The sequence below is a fragment of the Callospermophilus lateralis genome, chromosome 2 (genome assembly GCF_048772815.1).
Source record: "Callospermophilus lateralis isolate mCalLat2 chromosome 2, mCalLat2.hap1, whole genome shotgun sequence".
Classification (NCBI taxonomy): Eukaryota; Metazoa; Chordata; class Mammalia; order Rodentia; family Sciuridae; genus Callospermophilus; species Callospermophilus lateralis.
The window spans coordinates 201,833,454-201,851,240 of NC_135306.1; the positions used below are offsets into that span (position 1 = coordinate 201,833,454).

Sequence of the window (17,787 nt, forward strand, 5' to 3'; positions counted from 1 at the left end):
TCTAACACCCCTGTCGTCCAGACTCACTGGCAAAGCTAGGTGAGCTCTAGGACTCGTCATCACTGGGATAGCCCAGCTTCCCCAGAAGTGACGCTTCCTCCCTCCCTGGGGGTTCCCTGAAATATACGTGTTGTGAGTTTGTGTATGATGAACCTTGGGCTCCTCCGTTGCCAGGCAACGCGCCTCTGTTTTGTTCCTATTATGCCTGTTTCCATAGTAACCACAAAGGGGATTTTGTGGACCAGCCTCTTGTCAGGGGATTCCCCTTCCCCTCCCTTCTTGCCACAATCCCCTTTTCTGAAATCAGCAATTTACAGGGAAGAAAAAGGCTGACAGCTCAAAGGGTAATCTCAGCTTTTAAAAGTGTGATCCAGAAAGGAAGTGAAGTGTGCCTTCTGTTCTCAGTCTCTGTAAAACAGACTCCCCGCGCCCCCCCCATGAAAGTTCCCTTACACAGCGTCCTTAGCAGCAGAGAAATGACTATCAACCCTTCTTAGGCCATTGGGGATCTCCCAGACCCCAGCTCCACCCCACACCAACCCTGGTATTAGCTTCTCTGCCAAACAGGCCCTTTTCCCGTTCACTCCACACTTCCTAATCTGTCATGTTCCCCAGCCAAACAGCAACCTTATTGGATGACTCAAGAATTCAAACATTTCCTTAGCAATTCTCAAATTCCGAACTCTTCACCCTAACCCTCAAATATGAAGCCAAATAAAATCATCCTTCCCAAACTCAATGCAAAGTCCAGCCTGAATTAAACTTCAAACTTCAAATAAGGAGTTCCTGAATTACTCGGATTGGACAGCCAACGCTTGAAACTCTTCTATGACACTCAGTGCAAATGAAATCTTCAGGTCCAAATAGACCCCAAATTAGAGCCAGTTAGAGAACAAGAGACACAGGGCTCTGTCTTCAGAGTACAAAGCCTGGGAGGAAGGGAAGCCAAGAAAGATTGTCCACGCAGAAGAAAGGAGAAAAACTGGGCAGAGACAGGAAGCCAGGTAGCCACACGGGCCATGGAAAAAATAATAGTCATGCCCTTAAGATGATGGAATGCTGGGCTGGGGATGTGGCTCAAGCGCTAGCGTGCTCGCCTGGCATGCCTGCGGCCTGGGTTCAATCCTCAACATCATATACAAACAAAGATGTTGTGTCCGCCGAAAACTAAAAAATAAAATATTAAAATTAAAAAAAAAAAAAAAAAAAAGATGATGGAATGCTGGGTGCCCTGGTGCAGGCTATAATCCCAGAGACGCAGGAGGCTGAGGCAGGAAGATTGAAAGTTCAAGAACAGCCTGGGCAATTTAGTGAGACCCTGTCTCGAAATTAAAAAAGTAAATAAATAAAAGGGCTGGGGATGTAGCTCAGGGGTAGAGAGCCTCTGAGTTCAATTCCCAATACAAAAAAAAAAAAAGAAGAAGAAGAAAGAAAAGAAAAAGAAAAAGAAAAGAAAGATAGATTAGGGAAAGGAAGTGGCAAAATATGATTGTATGAATCTCTGAAGGAGGGAGGGAGGCAGAGAAGACAGAAGAGCTCAGAATGAGCAGGGGACTGGGCGGGCAGAGTTGTAAACAGGAGCTGAGGGAGGGAGCAGAAATGAACAGAGCAGCCGCTTGGGGGTGGGGAGGGCCAAGAGGGGAACACTAACCTCTGCACCCCTACCTAGGAATCTGCTTTCCTGCCATCCTTCCCAACTTCCTCTGCCTTTTCCCAAGTTTCCAGGGGAAAGGGATACTAGCCTGGACTTCCCTCCCTTCTCTACTCACATTTCCCCAAGTCCAGCTTAAGGAGATCACGCTGAGCAGGGAAGGAAGGGCCTAGGCTGCCCAGAACCTGAGTCACCACATAGTTGAGGTTCCTGTCACTCAAAGTCCCGCCTCTGCTACGCCCTGCCCTGTGCCCTCTGCCCACTCCAGGACTTGGATTGCCACAGCTCACCCTGCATGGGTACCTGCTCCATGTCTATGCTTCTTACCACGGAGCTCTGGGCTCTCAGAAGCCTTCAACTGCTTGCTACTCTCCCTGATACTAGTGTGCTGAATCCACCATAGTTATTCCTCAGCTTTTGAGCGAAGCACCCTCCTCCTGGTCTTAGGAGCAAACCTGACTCAATAAGGGCTGCAAGGACTGTGGGGAGACTTGGATGTGCCCCTTGATAAGTCACTTCCCTTTCCTGGACCCATTTATTCACAGGTAAAATAAAGGATTACTCCAGATTGTCTCTCTTGCAGTGCCGGCATACGGTACATTCTGTAAGTCTGAGTCAAAGAAATGGATAGTTACTATTGCAGAGTGGGATAAAAGGGGTGTGTTCACTAACCCCTGTCCTAACAGTAGGAGTGAATGGGTGGGGTGGGGCAGGACAGGTCTGAGGCATTGCCACCACAGGGCAGCCAACACCCTAGGCAACTCGATGACTCAGGTCCCACATGGCAGAGAACTGGCCAGAAAGTGCCCCGTGGCTTCCCTGTGAGTCAAGGGAAATGCGGATCTCCCTGAAGAATGCCTGGCTAGGGTCCCGCTATAACCAACCCTCCTTTACACCTAGAAAGTTTCCAGCCCAAGTCCAGCCCCCACTTCCTGTGATGGAGCCCTAAGCTCATCTTTCTGCCTCCCTGGCTTGCACAGTTGCTTCCACTCCTCCCACCTGGCCTCTGTCATCCCTCTTCCCCCAAGGCTATCACCCTCCTTACCCTCCAAACAGCTCCCCTGCCCTGTCATGTTCTCCTCGGCTCTGCCCATCCTCACTGTTCACCCCCATCCTGGCAGCACCAGCCAGATTATTGCAAAAGGGCTGAGCCAGCGAGAGGCCTTCACATGACAGCTGCCTCTGCTGCTGCAGCGGAGGGGAGGGGGCAGCTGGAAGTAGAGGCACATTCCATGGGAGATACTATCAGAAATAGCCCCAAAGCCTAACTGACCATCTGGGCCCTGATTTGCACACTGCCCAAGACCATTGTGTAAAAAAGGTAGAGTTAACAGGCTCCACTTGGAATTCGGAGCAATCAGGAAAACAAAGGGAGTAGGAGGGCTGGGGATACAGCTCAGTTGCCTCTCATGCACAAGGCCCTGGGTTCAATCCCCAGCACCACTCGCACACAAAAGGGAGTAGGACAGGGCAAGGGGCCCAGAATGTTCAAATATCTAATGTCATGAGGGATATTGCCACCGAACCAGTAGCACCTGTCCAAGATATTCTCCCTCTTAGCGAATAAAGCCCATTAGCCACCCCTGTCTCCCCTTCTCCACCCAACCCTTGGGTGCTGAGGCACTGGGACATCCCAGTAATTCCTCTGGAGTAAAACCATGGCCTAATCTGGGAGCCATGCCAGCCCAATAGAGCAAACAGACAAGAGCAGGTGGCACAGTTTTTCTAACCTTTCAGGAGCGCCAATATTTTAGCTTTGCAGCTTTAGGGGAAGAAGAAAACAGGGTGGGTACCCCAGAACTATATTCAAACATGCAGAGGCCAAAACAAGTTGGGGAAGTCACAGAATGCTACTGGTACACCAGGGAGTGGGGGAGACCAGGAAGCTACAATCACCCAGAAAGACCAGCTGATGTGTGTGGAGGGAAAGTTCTGTGTTCTGAGGACAAAGTGGTAGTTGCCATGAAAATTGCAGTATTAATTTCAGAAATGACTGGGTGGAGTGCCCGAAGCACTTTATTCCTCTCCCTTCAAATTCTCGACCCTCCCCCCATCTTTCAAAAGAGGAAGTGGCACATTTGGGGCATGTGGGCAGCTGGTGGGATGGTCTGACCCAGGGAGAGTAGCAGCTGTCCAGCTCTGGCTCAAAGCAGGAAAAAAAAAAAGACAATCTAGGTCTTTCTTGGAAGAACTTTAAAGGTTTTAACTTTCTAAAAAAGTGACTAAAGCATAATTTCCAACAAAGCTGAACTAGCTGCTTATAACCAGTATCTACTAGTTTATCTAACTGAATCAAGTCTAAGCTTCCCATTCACACTCCAGTGTTTATAAAGATTCCACCTGAGGCAACTGTAACCCTGAGCCCATGGGCCTTCTCCAGTTTCTTTCAACATTTTTTTTCAACCTGACATTTTGCCCAGTAAGTGGATGAAATGGCCTCCTTCTTCCCTCATTCTACTGGTATTCCAAGATCACACCCTGTTTTCAGCTCCTAACCCACTCCCAACACCTGCTTCCTTTTGGGTCCCCCAGCCTTTGCCAGTTTGCACACAGGCCTTCAGCTCTAGGTAATGAACCTCCCTGGTAAGCAAGAAAAAGTGCCTGGAAATGGTAACAGCTGATTGGCTGTCCCTGGCAGGGAAAGGCCAGTCTCCAGTGAGATGCTCTGGGACTAAGGAAGGCCAAATTGGCTGTGCTGTGACTCAGGCCTCCCTGGGGTAGGGTGGGGACAGAACCAACTCCAGATGTGCTTCTCCTTTCCTACTCCCACCCCATTCATCAAAACTCCTGATGCTAAACTCTTTCCTGAACTGTCCTGGCTCCAGCCTAAGCAATTGCCCACCAGGCATAACTTCTTTTCCACAGCTGAACCACCCTCCTAGGGTCTGGCTTGCCTCCTAAATCTAAATCTCCTCCCAAAACAGCCCTCCTGCCCAAATCTTCAGCTACTAGAAAGACTAAGGAGATAACATGGGAGAGTGAAGATTGCACAAGCAAAGAAGGGGGTGTGATACGAAACGGAATTTAGGGAGTCTGACAGGTTTGGTGAGGTCCCAGCAATAAGCAAAGGGTACACCCCAAGCCAGCATTTAGCACTCAAATACTAGCTTTAAGACCAGAAAGCTCAGAATTAAGACAGGTATTGAAGTTTGGCTCCAACTCAGGACGAGCTGCCAAGTGGTTGAGGTTGTAGTTCAGTGGTAGATTCCTTGCCTAGGATGTGTGAGGTACTAGGTCCAATCCTCAGTACTACATAAAAATAAAGGTATTGCACCCACCTACAACTTAAAAGCTGCTGGGGAACAACACCTGAGCAAAAACTAACTCATCCTCACCCGTGTGGATTCCGAAGCAGAGATCTCTGCTCACTGGTACATAGAACCCCCCAAACTCCTGGTCAAGATCCTAGCCCTAGGGGCTGGGGATATGGCTTAAGCGGTAGCGCGCTTGCCTGGCATGTGTGGGGCCCGGGTTTGATCCTCAGCACCACGTACAAAGATGTTGTGTCTGTCAAAAAATCGAAAAATAAATATTGAAATTCTCTCTCTCTCCTCTCTCAAAAAAAAAAAAAAAAAAAAAGATCATAGGCCTATCTCCTACCCAGCTCCTAGGCCTGGTCTCTGCCTGGTAAGGTCTCCTTCTTCCCATCCCAACCCAAGAGCCCACTTCTGTACCTGGACTAAGGGCATGAGATCTGAAAAAAATAAGTAAAACTGTAACCCAGAGATGGAAGGCAGTCATGAATATTCTGCATGTACCTCAAATATGAACTAAACTAGTTTCCAATTTTTAACCTAAATAGTTTACTGTCAAGAGAGACAATCACTGCTTTTTGGAAAACAGTTAAGTAGGAGGGCAAGAATCCCTAAAAAGGATATAAAATAAGCTCAAAGGAAAAAAACAGTAACTATTGGTTGCCCCAGAATGTTAATGACAATTATGACCATTTGATATTCTAGGAAGCAGCAGGACACGTTCAGTACTGTTCAGAGTGACACACGCTAGGTTCATAGCCTGCCTTTGCCCACCTCAGATGGGTGTGATGATCACAGGCAATTTACTGAAATCTTGAATCCCTACTTTTTTGTTAAATAGCAGACACACCACCAAAGCTCACCAGAAGCCAGGTAGGAGCCAACAGAAATGTTCCAAATAGCAGATGCCTGGTCTTCCTGCTGGATACTGCCACCTACCTACCTGCCTCAAGCAGCTGTAGGAAATATAGTTGGTCCTCTCAGGGGTTCTACAACACATATAATCAATTCAATATGAAAAAATATTCAGGGCTGGGGATGGTGGTGGAGCACATGTCCAGCATATGCCTAGCACACTTATAGTCCAGGTTCCATCCAAGATCTGCCAAGAAAAGTTTAAAAATAGGGGGGAAAAACTGCATCTGTACCAAGCCCAGACTTTTCTCATCATTATTTCCTGAATATAGTATTACCATTTATATAATATTGGGTATTATAAATAATCTAGAGATGATTTAAAGTATATAGAAGTTGTACATAGATTATATGCAAATACTACACCATTTTATTTTATTTTTTTAAGGAGAGAGAGAGAGAGAGAGAGAAATTATTTTTTAGTTCTCGGCAGACACAACATCTTTGTATGTGGTGCTGAGGATCGAACCCGGGCCGCACGCATGCCAGGCGAGCGCGCTACCGCTTGAGCCACATCCCCAGCCCACCACACCATTTTATATAAGGGACAGGAGCATGTGAAGATTTTGGTATCAGGGGGTTCCTAGAACCAATCGTCGCAGACACTGAGGACATCAATTGTAACGTACAATTCCTCTGTACACTGTGAGCTACATGTTAGCTCTTCCCATCATTACCAGGTATTCTCTCCCTTTACTGAAGGTCTAGTTTATGGTTTCTAAGAATTAGGTAGCTGTGGCCAGGCACAGTGGGTACACTTATAATCCCAGCAGCTCAGGAGGCTGATGCAGAAGAATTGCCAATTTTGAGGCCAGATTCAGCAATTCAGTGAAGCCCTAAACAACAGAGCAAGACCCTATTCTCAAAAAACTTAAAGGGATGGAGATGTAGCTCAGTGGTAAAGCATCCCGGGAAGGCTGAACCCCCAATATCAAAAAATAAAATATATGGGCTGGGGTTGTAGCTCAGTGGCAGAGGGCTTGCCTTAGCATGTGTGAGGCACTGGGTTCAATCCCTAGCATGACATAAAAAAAATGATAATAATAAAAGCATATGTCCATCCCCAACTAACAAATAAGAAAATAAATAAATGGTACTGATAAAGCCCTTCATGAACACCCAACCTTAACTAATTCCCGTCGTTCCCAGATAGAAGAGTCACCATAGGAAACAGGGCAAAAATAAAAGCAAAACTGAGGCCAAGCCTCTATTCTGCTCTTCAGAAGACTTTTCTCCTGCCAATGGAGATGCTGTAGACATAGGGAACACCCTGCTTTGGCTTATCTAGTCCCCTTTGAAGGAGCCACCACTCACAAAGGAGGCACGACAGGACAGGATTCAATGTTCAGTTTCCTTTAATGACCCCCATCTCCCTGAAGGGCAGGTGCAGGCAGCTAGGTGATGGCAAGAGATGTTCACTTGAAGATCTTGCCCTGATTGAAGGCTTTGCCCACATGCTGGAAGGCCCCTTCCCAGGAAAAGTACTCTCGAACCAGGGTCTGGGTCTCCTCGCTGCCAGGATCTAGTTTCCGCCATGTGTATGACTCGTAGTCCACCTGCCAATCTGGACTCAGCTGAGGATAAAAACCCAGGAAAAAGTAATGTGGTTAGGTTACCAGACACTGTCCCACACCTGTGCTACTTCCAGCTCAGAATTATGGCATCAGATCCCATGAATCTTGTGAACATGAACAGCTCTTCCCATGTACACTCCAGAATTCCTGAATGCCCAACAGCCCAGCCTAAATCACTGTGCTTCCTGTATCCTTATCCTGCCCTCAAGAGACTCCTCTCCTCCACCTTCCTCACCGGAAAGGCAAGCTCCTGGCCTCGGAAGACCCAGACTCCAGAAATGGAGCTGCTATTGTTGGTTCCAAAGAGGATGACACTGGCAAAGGCGTTCTTCCTCAGCTTGTCCAATCGTTGAAACATTCCTGAAGGAGTGAGGGAGAACATTCAGCCTTTGAAATCAGCCCATCCACACTATTGGTCTTGTTCCTAGACCCCTTCCTAGACCCACTCTCTGCTCACCAGTGATGAGGTTGCAACTCATGAAGGTCTGGGTGAGCTCTTCAGGAAAGCGGTACTCAGCGTACCACAAGGACCAACCATCCTTATCAAAGTGCTCCCAAAAATATGGCAGGGCCACAGACAGTGTGTCCTCATTGGAGTATTTGCGTTTAAATTCATCCAACACAAAGGTACTGAAAGGAGCAAGAAAACACAAAGTCAATGAGGAGAAAGTCCTACTGGACACAGCAAGGGGCTGCCAGACTAAGAGAAGCAAAAGGGTGTTTTCACTTAAAATTTGCTGGTTTAGGGGGGACTGGGGATAGAGCTCAGTTGGTACAGTGCTTGCCTTGCGTGCATGCAAAAGGCCCTGGGCTCAGCCCCACTCAGGGTTGGAAAATAAATTTTTTTTTTTTTAAATTGCTGGTTTAAAGGAAATGGTCATTGGACTTGTGTGAGGGGAGAGATGAAGGGGTCTGAACAAGGGGCCTGGTGGGTCCCTGCTCCACAAAGGCTACGGCTAACTGCTGCCCCCAGGTGGAGACTCACCATGAGGACTTTTTTTCCTTCTGTCTAGCACCTCCAGGGCTGTTTTCTACCAGCCACATCAGTTACTACTGACTCACCAAAGTTTCCTCCCCACACCACAGGCCTCTTCATTTTACATAGTAACAGGAATGCAAGCAAAGGACCTCCACCTCAATCTCACACTCACATCCTTCTGTCCTTCCGTACCCAGGAACAAGTGTGGATATTGAAAAACCCATTGAAACAATCTGGCATATTAAGCCAAAAATATAAAAATCTAAATAGGAAGAAACACACCCCTTGGTTGAGGTTCTATTCTTTTTGTCAATTATACATATGGACTAAAGAAAATCACCTATAATGCCAGTAAACAGGATAAGTAATTGCTTGCATTTCATTCTTAAAAAAATGCAGTCATGGGGCTGGGGATGTGGCTCAAGTGGTAGCGCGCTCGCCTGGCATGCGTGCGGCCCAGGTTCGATGCTCAGCACCACAAAGATGTTGTGTCCACCGAAAACTAAAAAATAAATATTAAAAAGTCTCTCTCTCTTAAAACAGGAGGACCCCAAGTACAAGGCCAGCCTCAATAACTTTGCGAGACTCTCAGCAGAGCCTGTCTCAAAACATACAAAAAGGGTAGAGATGTAGCTCAATGGTAAACACCTCAGGGTCTAATCCCCACTGCCCCAAAAAGTCCTTGCAGATGGATACAGTGGACACGCCTGCAATCCCAGCTACTGGGAGGCTGAGGAAGGACAATCACAAATCCAAGGCCCCCTAAGGCTGGCCTCGAATTCTGAGACACTGTCTCAAAAAGTAAAAAGGATTGGGGATGTACTTCAGTGGTAGAATGTCCCAGGGGGTTCAAAACAAAGAACCCCACCTTTATAAACATTTTAGGGCTCAGCTGGTAGAGTGCTTGCCTCGCATGTAAAAGGCACTGGGTTCTATTCCCACTACCACACACACACACACAAAAAACCATTTTAGTGGCTCAAAAATCTACTGCATACATGTGCCACAAATCCACTGTTTAGTTGATTCAGTTATTGGCACAAACATCCACTACAATAAGATTTCATTATTTCAATTCTTGTAACATGCCCATGAACTAAGACTGTTACCTTCACTTCCTCCCTTTACAGATGAAGTTAAGTGGTGTGATCTGTCTGAGGGTTTTGATAACAAAGCAAAGAATCTGCCCTTTAATCCCAGGTCCCAGAATCCTTTCTAAATACTAGAAATCTCATCTGAGAAACATTTTTTTAAAAGTTCAACAACCAAGGGGGAGATATAATTAAGCGATGGAGTATTTGTGTAGCATGCACAAGGCTCTGGGTTCAACCCCCAGCACCACAAACAAAAACAAAAACCCAACCAAACAAAAAAACCCAACACCTCAACCATCCATCACTTAAAAAGGAACTGGAGATTTTTCCATACCCTCCTGAACTGCTCAAACTTTATTATTCATGACTATATATTGATGGTTGTTTGCCCTCTCCTCCCCCCACCACCTTTAAAAGGGATAGAAGCAATGAGGTACTCCTGTAATTCCAAGGAGACTGAGGCAGTAGGATCACAAGTTTGAGGACAGCATGGGTAACTTAGAGAGACCCTGTCTTGAAATAAAATAAAAGGGGTGAAGATGTAGCTCAGTGGTTGAGTGTGAGGACCTGGGTTCAATCCCCAGCATGGAGTGTGTGTTACAGAAAGGCTGCATCTGGAGCCTTCTTGGTCTTGCACTCTACCGCTGAGCCACAACCCCAGCCTGAAAATGTATTTCTCATATTGTTTTTCATTTTATTTTTGGTACCATGGATTGAACAGAGGGGCAATTACCCAATGAACACATCCCAACCCCTTTTTATATTTTATTAGAGACAGGGCCTCACTGAGTTGCTTAGTTAGGGTTTTGCTACGTTGCTGAAGCTAGGTTTGAACTCGCGATCCTCCTGCCTCAGCCTTCCAAGTCACTGGGATTACTGGCATGCGGCACCACACTGGGCTTTTCATGTAGTTTTAACTCCCAATAAAATGACTTAGGGCACTGACTGAAGGCCAGATGACAGAGAATTGAAAAAACACTGGCGTACTATGTTTTTCACACCAAAAATTTCCCTTTTCTCCTCTATTCTTTAAGAACCTCTGCAATTATTGAAGAGAGGGCACAGGTGACCAGTACCATCTATTTCCTTCTCCTCAGTGATTCATTGACCCAAGTTTGTTAACAATGCACTAAACAGACACCATGTAACCACAATCTTCATCCTTTCTCTTAAAGGGAGCAATTTTTGTGGTTTGATTCCTTACAATAACAAATAACCAAAGAATCCTGCTCTGTTGTTAACTGCCTCAGCAAAGCCAACCCTGTACAGCAGACCCAAGGTTCTCTCCATCTTTCACTTCTAAGAGATCTTGGAAACTCTTAATCAAATGAGCACACTCAAAACCAGTTACTGGGTTGGGGTTGTGGCTTAGAGGTAGAGCACTCATCTAGCATGTGCAGGGAACTGGGTTCGATCCTCAAGCACCACATAAAAATAAATAAAATATAGGTATTGTGTTCAATTACCTCCATCCCAAAGTCTGTCCTGGCCTATTTATTTGTTAGAAAATGAGTTCCAAAGGCTGATGTAGGTCAGTAGTAAAGTAGTAAAGTTCTTGCCTAGCATGTGTGAGTCCCTGTTTGATTCCTAACACTACAGAGTGGATGGGGGGAAAGGGGAGTTCCAATGTCCCCAAAACATTGGATGTATTTGGAACTGGCTTTCTACTTCCAAATTTGCCCAACTCTTAGTAAGAGCTGATGAAATTGCTTTATTTTAAAATTAAGGACTGGGGATATAGCTCATTGGGATGTAGCATGCGCGAGGTCCTGGGTTCCATAACCAGCACCACAATGATAATAAATACTCAATTAAATAAACCTCTCCATTTCCTACAGATATCTAAAATTCTGGCCCTAGTTATACGAGGGAGACACACAGAATTGAGAACAAGCTCCATTAATCTTACCTCTTAGGCAGGTGAGCAAAGGGGTCCTTGGCCTTGGGCTCAGCAGCCAGTGCCTGCTCACATTCATCCATCTCCTCCTCTGGAGCTGAGGCAGCTGCCTTTTTTTCTTCTTTCCGCTCTGCCTGGGGCTTCTGCTTCTCTTCCCTCGAACCCTTTTCTTTCCGTGGGGTGTCCTTTTTAGGCTGGCTCTCTGCAAACTTCTTAGCTGGTGGAAAGGAAGGTAAGAAAGTGAATATCCTGCCATGTTCTTCTAAAACCAGGCAGCAACAAGCAGGGAAACGAGAAAAATGGATGAGACAATTTAGCAATCCAGACACCACATTGCTCCCCCAACACATGTCCTTCAACAAGATCAGCATACAACCCTGGGCAACAAATACAGTATATACCACAACTCATACATTTTAATGCAAATGAGTACACATGTACAAAACATACTTTATAAAGTATAAATGACTTTGTAATATCCTACTATTTTGTGGATCCAAAGATTGGACAAGAAAACAAGGTATTAACAAGGAGTAAACCAGACTGTGACCATGACCACATGTTCCTCTATCCCCTTAGACTTACCATCAAACTGAGCCATCTTCTCACACAGTTTCACCTCACCCAAGATTGCCCGGAACTGGGGCTGGTTAATGCAGGTAAGGAACCAGCGATTGGTATTGGGAAAGGCCTGGCGAAAAGAAGGTTCCAAGACCTGCCAGGATATAAGGATAGAAATGAAGTTAGCAGAAGGAAAAGTTCCTGGGGATGGGGATGTGGCTCAAGTGGTAGCGCGCTCGCCTAGCATGCGTGAGGCCCGGGTTCGATCCTCAGCACCACATACAAAGATGTATTGTCCACCGATAACTAAAAAATAAATATTAAAATCCTCTCCCTCTCTCTTTAAAAAAAAAAAAAGGAAAGTTCCTGAACAAAACTCAAAGCAGAGTCTAGGAAACACATCTTTCTCCACCAAAGCTCCAGTCCTTTCCTTCCTCCCAAAGGCCAATAAACAGCATCTTATAGCATCATCTTTTCTTGAGACACTACTATATCTTTCCCTCTCATTTTTTTTTTTGGGGGGGGCAGTACTGGGGATTGAACCCAGGGTCTCACACATGCTAGGCAAATGCTCTACAACAAATTACATCGCCAAGCCTTTCATTCTGAAACAAGTTGCCCAAGCTGGCCTCAAACTTGTAATTCTTTTGCCAAGCAGCTGGGATTACAGGTGTGCACCACTAATCTATCTTTGCAATCCAGTTCAATTTAATGAATACCTGGTCCCATTATCCATTAACTATCAACTACGTGGTGAAAATATTTTTAGTGTCTTGCTCTTTTACAAAGCATTTCACATATATGTTGTTCTCCATCTTTTAAATTTCACGTCAATAATTTTTTTTTTTTAACTTGGGACTAACAAAGGCGACAACCAAGAGTTTTTAAGAGTATCCGCTGAGTCTAGTAGCACACACCTATAATACCAGAAGCTCAGGAGACTAAGGCAGGAAGATCACAAGTTCAAAGCCAGCCTCATCAATTTGGCAAGGCCCTGAGCAACTTAGTGAGACCCGTCTAAATAAAATATAAAAGAGTTGGGGGGCTGTGGCTGTAGCTCAGTGGCAGAGCAGTTGCCTAGCATGTATGAGGTACTGGGTTCAATCCTCAGCACCACATAAAAATTTAAAAATTAAAAAATTAAAAATTTTTTAAAAAGTTAGGGATGTGGCTCAGCGGTTAAGCAACCCTAGGTTCAATCCCCAGTTCCGACACCACAGAAACCAATTATCTACACTGACTATCTGTGTATGCATATTAACACATGTGCACACGCATACACACACACGCACGTGCACTATCACCAAATTTTACACGTTTAGGGGTATAGCTCCAGTGGTACATGCAGCACATATCTAGCATGTGCAAAGGCCTGGGTTCAAACCCTAGCACTGCGGGTGGGTGGAAGAAACATCAAAATAAAGAGCATTCAACAACAACAAAGAATGAGTGCCACGCACTACTGCATGCTCCTGTAATCCCAACATCTTGGGAGGCCTAAAGCAGATCACAAGGTCAAGGTCAGTCTCAGCAACTTAGTGAGATCCTGTCTCAAAAATAAAAAGCGTTGGGGGTATAGTGATAAAGCACCCCAGGAATCAATTCCCAGTACCAAAAATTATGAATAATTTAGAACGGACAGTTCTTTAAATTAAAGTTTGCTTCATGAAGAACTCATTGTTGTCATTTTTTAGTTTGTCAAGATCAGAGAGGGAAAAAATTTTATGACAGAACATAGCAGTCGGTAGTGCTGGTTCTATAGTACTTAGGTTCAAACTCTATTCCAGTGCTTACTAGCTCCATGCTGGGGCAAGTTACATTCCTCCTCACATACACTACTTGTATCTAAGCACCAGTAGGATCCTTGTGAGGCTCCTGGAACAGGACCTGGCATGTAGTGGGTACTTTTATCTTTGCTATTATCACATTATTGTTCTGGTACTAAATGGATCCACAGCTGTTTTTTGAAAATCAGCAATGTCATTCTTTTTTGATCCAATAGCCTGGGCAGTAATTACAGACTTTACACCGAAGCCAATACAACTCAGATCTGCCTCCAAAACCACCCCCCAAAAAGGTCTTAATGCGCTGGACGCAGTGGCGCACACCTGTAATCCCAACAGCTCTGCAGACTGACAAGAGGATTGCGGGTTCAAAGCTAGCCTCAGAAACAGTGAGGTGGTAAGATGGGGACGTGACTCTGTGGTTGAGTATCCTAGAGTTCAATCCCCAAAAAAGGTCTCAATGCTCTGTCACCACTCTATCCCGTCTTCATAACTAAGTTCAACCAGCCTTCCCTGTAAATAAGGGAACCAGTAATCATCTCATTCACCAAACAAACTAATAGCAACTCGATCCTGGGATTCCCACAGACTGAGATGTTATCTCATCCCTTTCAATGAAGTCCTCAACAGAACACAGGATAACCTGGAAGTTTTGTCATTTTGTTTTGAATACCCATCTACTCCCTGCTAAACAGGTTCTTTTATGAACATCACCTGTTTATAGAGCCACAACAGGGTGCAGACGACTGTGATGTCAGCCAGTGTCACTCGTTCGCCCACAAGAAAAGTCCTCGTCTTCAAGTGAGCATCCAACAGCCCCAGAATTCGCCTCACCTCCTCCTTTGCATTCTCAGTGGCCTATTGATTTAAACACTCAAATTTAATCAGCAGTTACCAATCCCTTTTCTTCACTCCCCTCACCAACAGAACTAAAGTAGGTACTCCACTGTATCCTGGCTCATCCCCATCTTAGTCTAGGATCATTCTGAATGCATCATAAATGAAGCTCTTGATGTTAAACTTCTCCATAGTTACTCTGGCTTCATTTCCCACTGTACTGATGGTAATCATTTATAGGAAGGAAACTTAAAGGTCATCTGGTCAAACTACTCCCCCTATCCCCCGAAAATCTGGCATAACCTCCCTATAGCAGAAATCCCACCTCTGATCACTTAAGAGTGGAACCACCTCCACTGGATCTAACAAGAACCCAGAAACCATCTATTGTTCACCGCTCCAAACTTAAAATTCAAAGGTTATGTTTTTGCATTCCCACATCTTTTTCTCATTTTGTTTTATTTCCTCCTCTCCAACATTCAGGAGCAGATACCACCTCTGTACATGGCTTCTCCCCAAGTTCTAAAGCTCACCTGTTTGTTGTGGTGCATGATGCCCAAGGTAGGGAACACCCAGGTACTGGCTGGGGGCACTATGTCACTATCAGCAAAGCTCACCCACTGCACCACCTGGGCTGCTGCCTCTGGAGTACTTCCCCGCAGCTCCTCATTGCTCACTGCAGAGGTAGAACACAAAGGTCAAAACTTTGGGGTTATGCCAACACCAATCCAGGTCCCTGACAATTCCTCCTTGTCCACTGCAAGTTGCCCTCATCCTCTCCTATGTCCCCACCTTCAGACCCTCCCATTCCTGTAGAGCCTTGAAAATTACCATAGTAGGCGATGGCATTGCTCTCAAACACACAGAATCCATCATCACCCTCAAATGCTGGAACCTGAGGACAAAGTAATGAAAAGATAAATTACACCAGATTTCTCACTAACCAATTCCAAGAACCTAATTGTTTTGACAAAAATATTTACATAAGACTAACAACCCTTGCTTTCCAAATCATACCATCTGAAACTCAAGAACCAAAACTCATAATCCTTGCAATCTGAATTCACAATATTTGAACTAACAATTCAAACATTATGGATGCTGGGATATCTGTATAAAAATCCCTCAATCAAATATTCAGAAGGCCAGAAATTAAGTCTTACATCTATGTCTAAATCTTTGAAAAGTATTGGAGTGCAGTCCACATAGCACTTATCTCCTCTACTCTGAGTATGGTTATTACCTCGAGAAGCCTCTTGGATGGAGTAAGAATCCCACTTACAGTAAGTACTTGATATATTTGCACTGGTAACACTTGGATAAATACATTCTTTCTCACAAAGACAAATAAACCAGTGAATTGCTTAAAATCACTGAGTATCTCCATTATTTTCTTTTTAAAAAGTATTTATTTATGTATTTTTTTAGTTTTAGATGAACACATTATTTTGCCTTTATGTGGTGGAGGATCGAACCCAGTGCCTCATGCATGCTAGGCAAGCATTCTACTACTGAGCCACAACCCCAGCCCTATTTTCTACAACTACACACGAATCTACATCTCATGGTAAAATTTTTCTTAATTACTGAAATGTGAAAGAAAACAACATGGGAAGTCCCCTTTTAAAGATGGTTGTCATCTCCAAAGTGATGGAATCCCAGGGCTTCTTCAGTTCTCAGGCTCAGAAGCTCCTCTCCAGTCCCCCACTCACCTTGCCAGCAGGAAATTTGCGGAGAAATTCAGGGGTACGGTTGGTTTGGCCAAAATGGAAATGGGGTGGTGCGGAGAGCACGCGGACCTGAGCCCCACTGTACTGAGCAGCGATGAGGGCCTTGAAGGCCCTCCAGTTTTCAGGGTATGTGTACAGGGTCTATGTAAGAGAGAGGAGAATAAAAACATGAATAGAAGGGTCCCAGTCCTAAATGCCACCTCCTCCCCAGGACTTTCCTGAGTAATTCCAATTTGTTCAATTCACTTTAACTCCGTAGGGAGAACCAAGTTCTTTGGTATTTGTCACATGTAATCAGAGTCCTCTGAAATACCAAGAACAGAACTACATACCAACTGCTAAATAAAGCTTACTGACAGATCTGACCTTCCCTAAGGACATTTAGAAACATTCTCTTCCCCTCAAGTACACCTCCAAGAAATCCAGAAACTCAGGTTCCATCAGACTCCTCTGCCTACCAACAAAGACCCCTCCCGTTCCTGAGTCCTTGTTTCATTCATTCTAGGTGAACTAAACGCCTGACTACTGCTGAGCTGTGCACTGCTTCAGAAGCATCGCCCTATCTCTAGGCACGCACACAGACTGGGAGATTTCCAAGTGCCCTTCGAAATAGCCACGTTAATATCGAATGGCATGCTCTCTCTTCCTTACTACTCTTGCTAAAAAACCGTTCTTTCCTTGTCGCGCACATCATCCCTCCGGTCTTGTCCTGCAGCGAGTTCCCAAGTGTGTTCTCTATTAAACCGAACGGCGATGTCCAATTAGCCCGACTTCACTGTCCCAAGACTCTTCTCGTTCCCAAACCTCTCTGACATGAACCTTAGTACTGCCAGTCGTCCCTACCCACAAAGACCCTCCTCTCTTCACCCTGTCCCCGTTGCTGCCCCGCAAAACGATCACAAAAGTTCCATCAACCTGCTCAAATCCCACGTCTCAAAGCCACAAAGAAGCCGATCCATCTTTTTCAGGCTTCAGAGCGCGCGAACCCAACATCTCTTTTCTCTTCCACCCCAGAACCTTCCACCTTTGGCTTTGGAGAGCCCCAGCCTCAGTTCCCCTCCAGGCCCTAGGAACCCTGTCTCCAACAGTATGGTCTGTAGACCCCGAATCAGCGATCCACTTGGCTCCAGAACTCCTCTGACTGCGACTGGCCCCATTCCGGCAGAGGATGGCGGCGGATAGGGTGAACCGGATCACCCGAGCCGGCAAACTTACCCCAGCCGCCATGGTGATTCCGCAGAGAAAGGGGGTGGGGCTCTCGATGCTGCCGCAAAGTAAGCCGCCAGGGAGAGAAGGGAGGGGGGAAGGGGAGAGCCGTGGAGAAATAACAGCCGGAAAGTGAGGACGACACAGAAGGCATACGCACGACAGTTCCGTATCCAGCGGCGCTGAATTAGAAAAAGAAAGGGGTGGGGCCTGCTGGCCTGCGCGGAAAAGACTCGCGCCTGCGCAGTGGAGTTCTTAGATGGCCCGCCCCGCAGGCGTAGCCGACCAATCGGAATCCGACAGGA

The 17,787-nt window shown here is 45.7% G+C and overlaps 1 protein-coding gene across 1 annotated transcript; it reads right to left on the minus strand.

The window, feature by feature from the left end:
• Nucleotides 1-7,152: 7,152 nt before the first annotated feature.
• Nucleotides 7,153-17,601, minus strand: Eef1g (eukaryotic translation elongation factor 1 gamma). The gene is made up of 10 exons (XM_076847337.1): nucleotides 17,492-17,601; nucleotides 16,259-16,417; nucleotides 15,378-15,441; nucleotides 15,080-15,222; nucleotides 14,424-14,567; nucleotides 11,950-12,079; nucleotides 11,377-11,581; nucleotides 7,852-8,024; nucleotides 7,630-7,754; nucleotides 7,153-7,394 (listed from the first exon to the last, which is right to left on the minus strand). The coding sequence occupies exons 1-10, from the start codon at nucleotides 17,501-17,503 to the stop codon at nucleotides 7,236-7,238; spliced, it is 1,314 nt and encodes a 437-aa protein (XP_076703452.1). The 5' UTR covers nucleotides 17,504-17,601; the 3' UTR covers nucleotides 7,153-7,235.
• Between the last annotated feature and the right edge of the window lie 186 nt (nucleotides 17,602-17,787).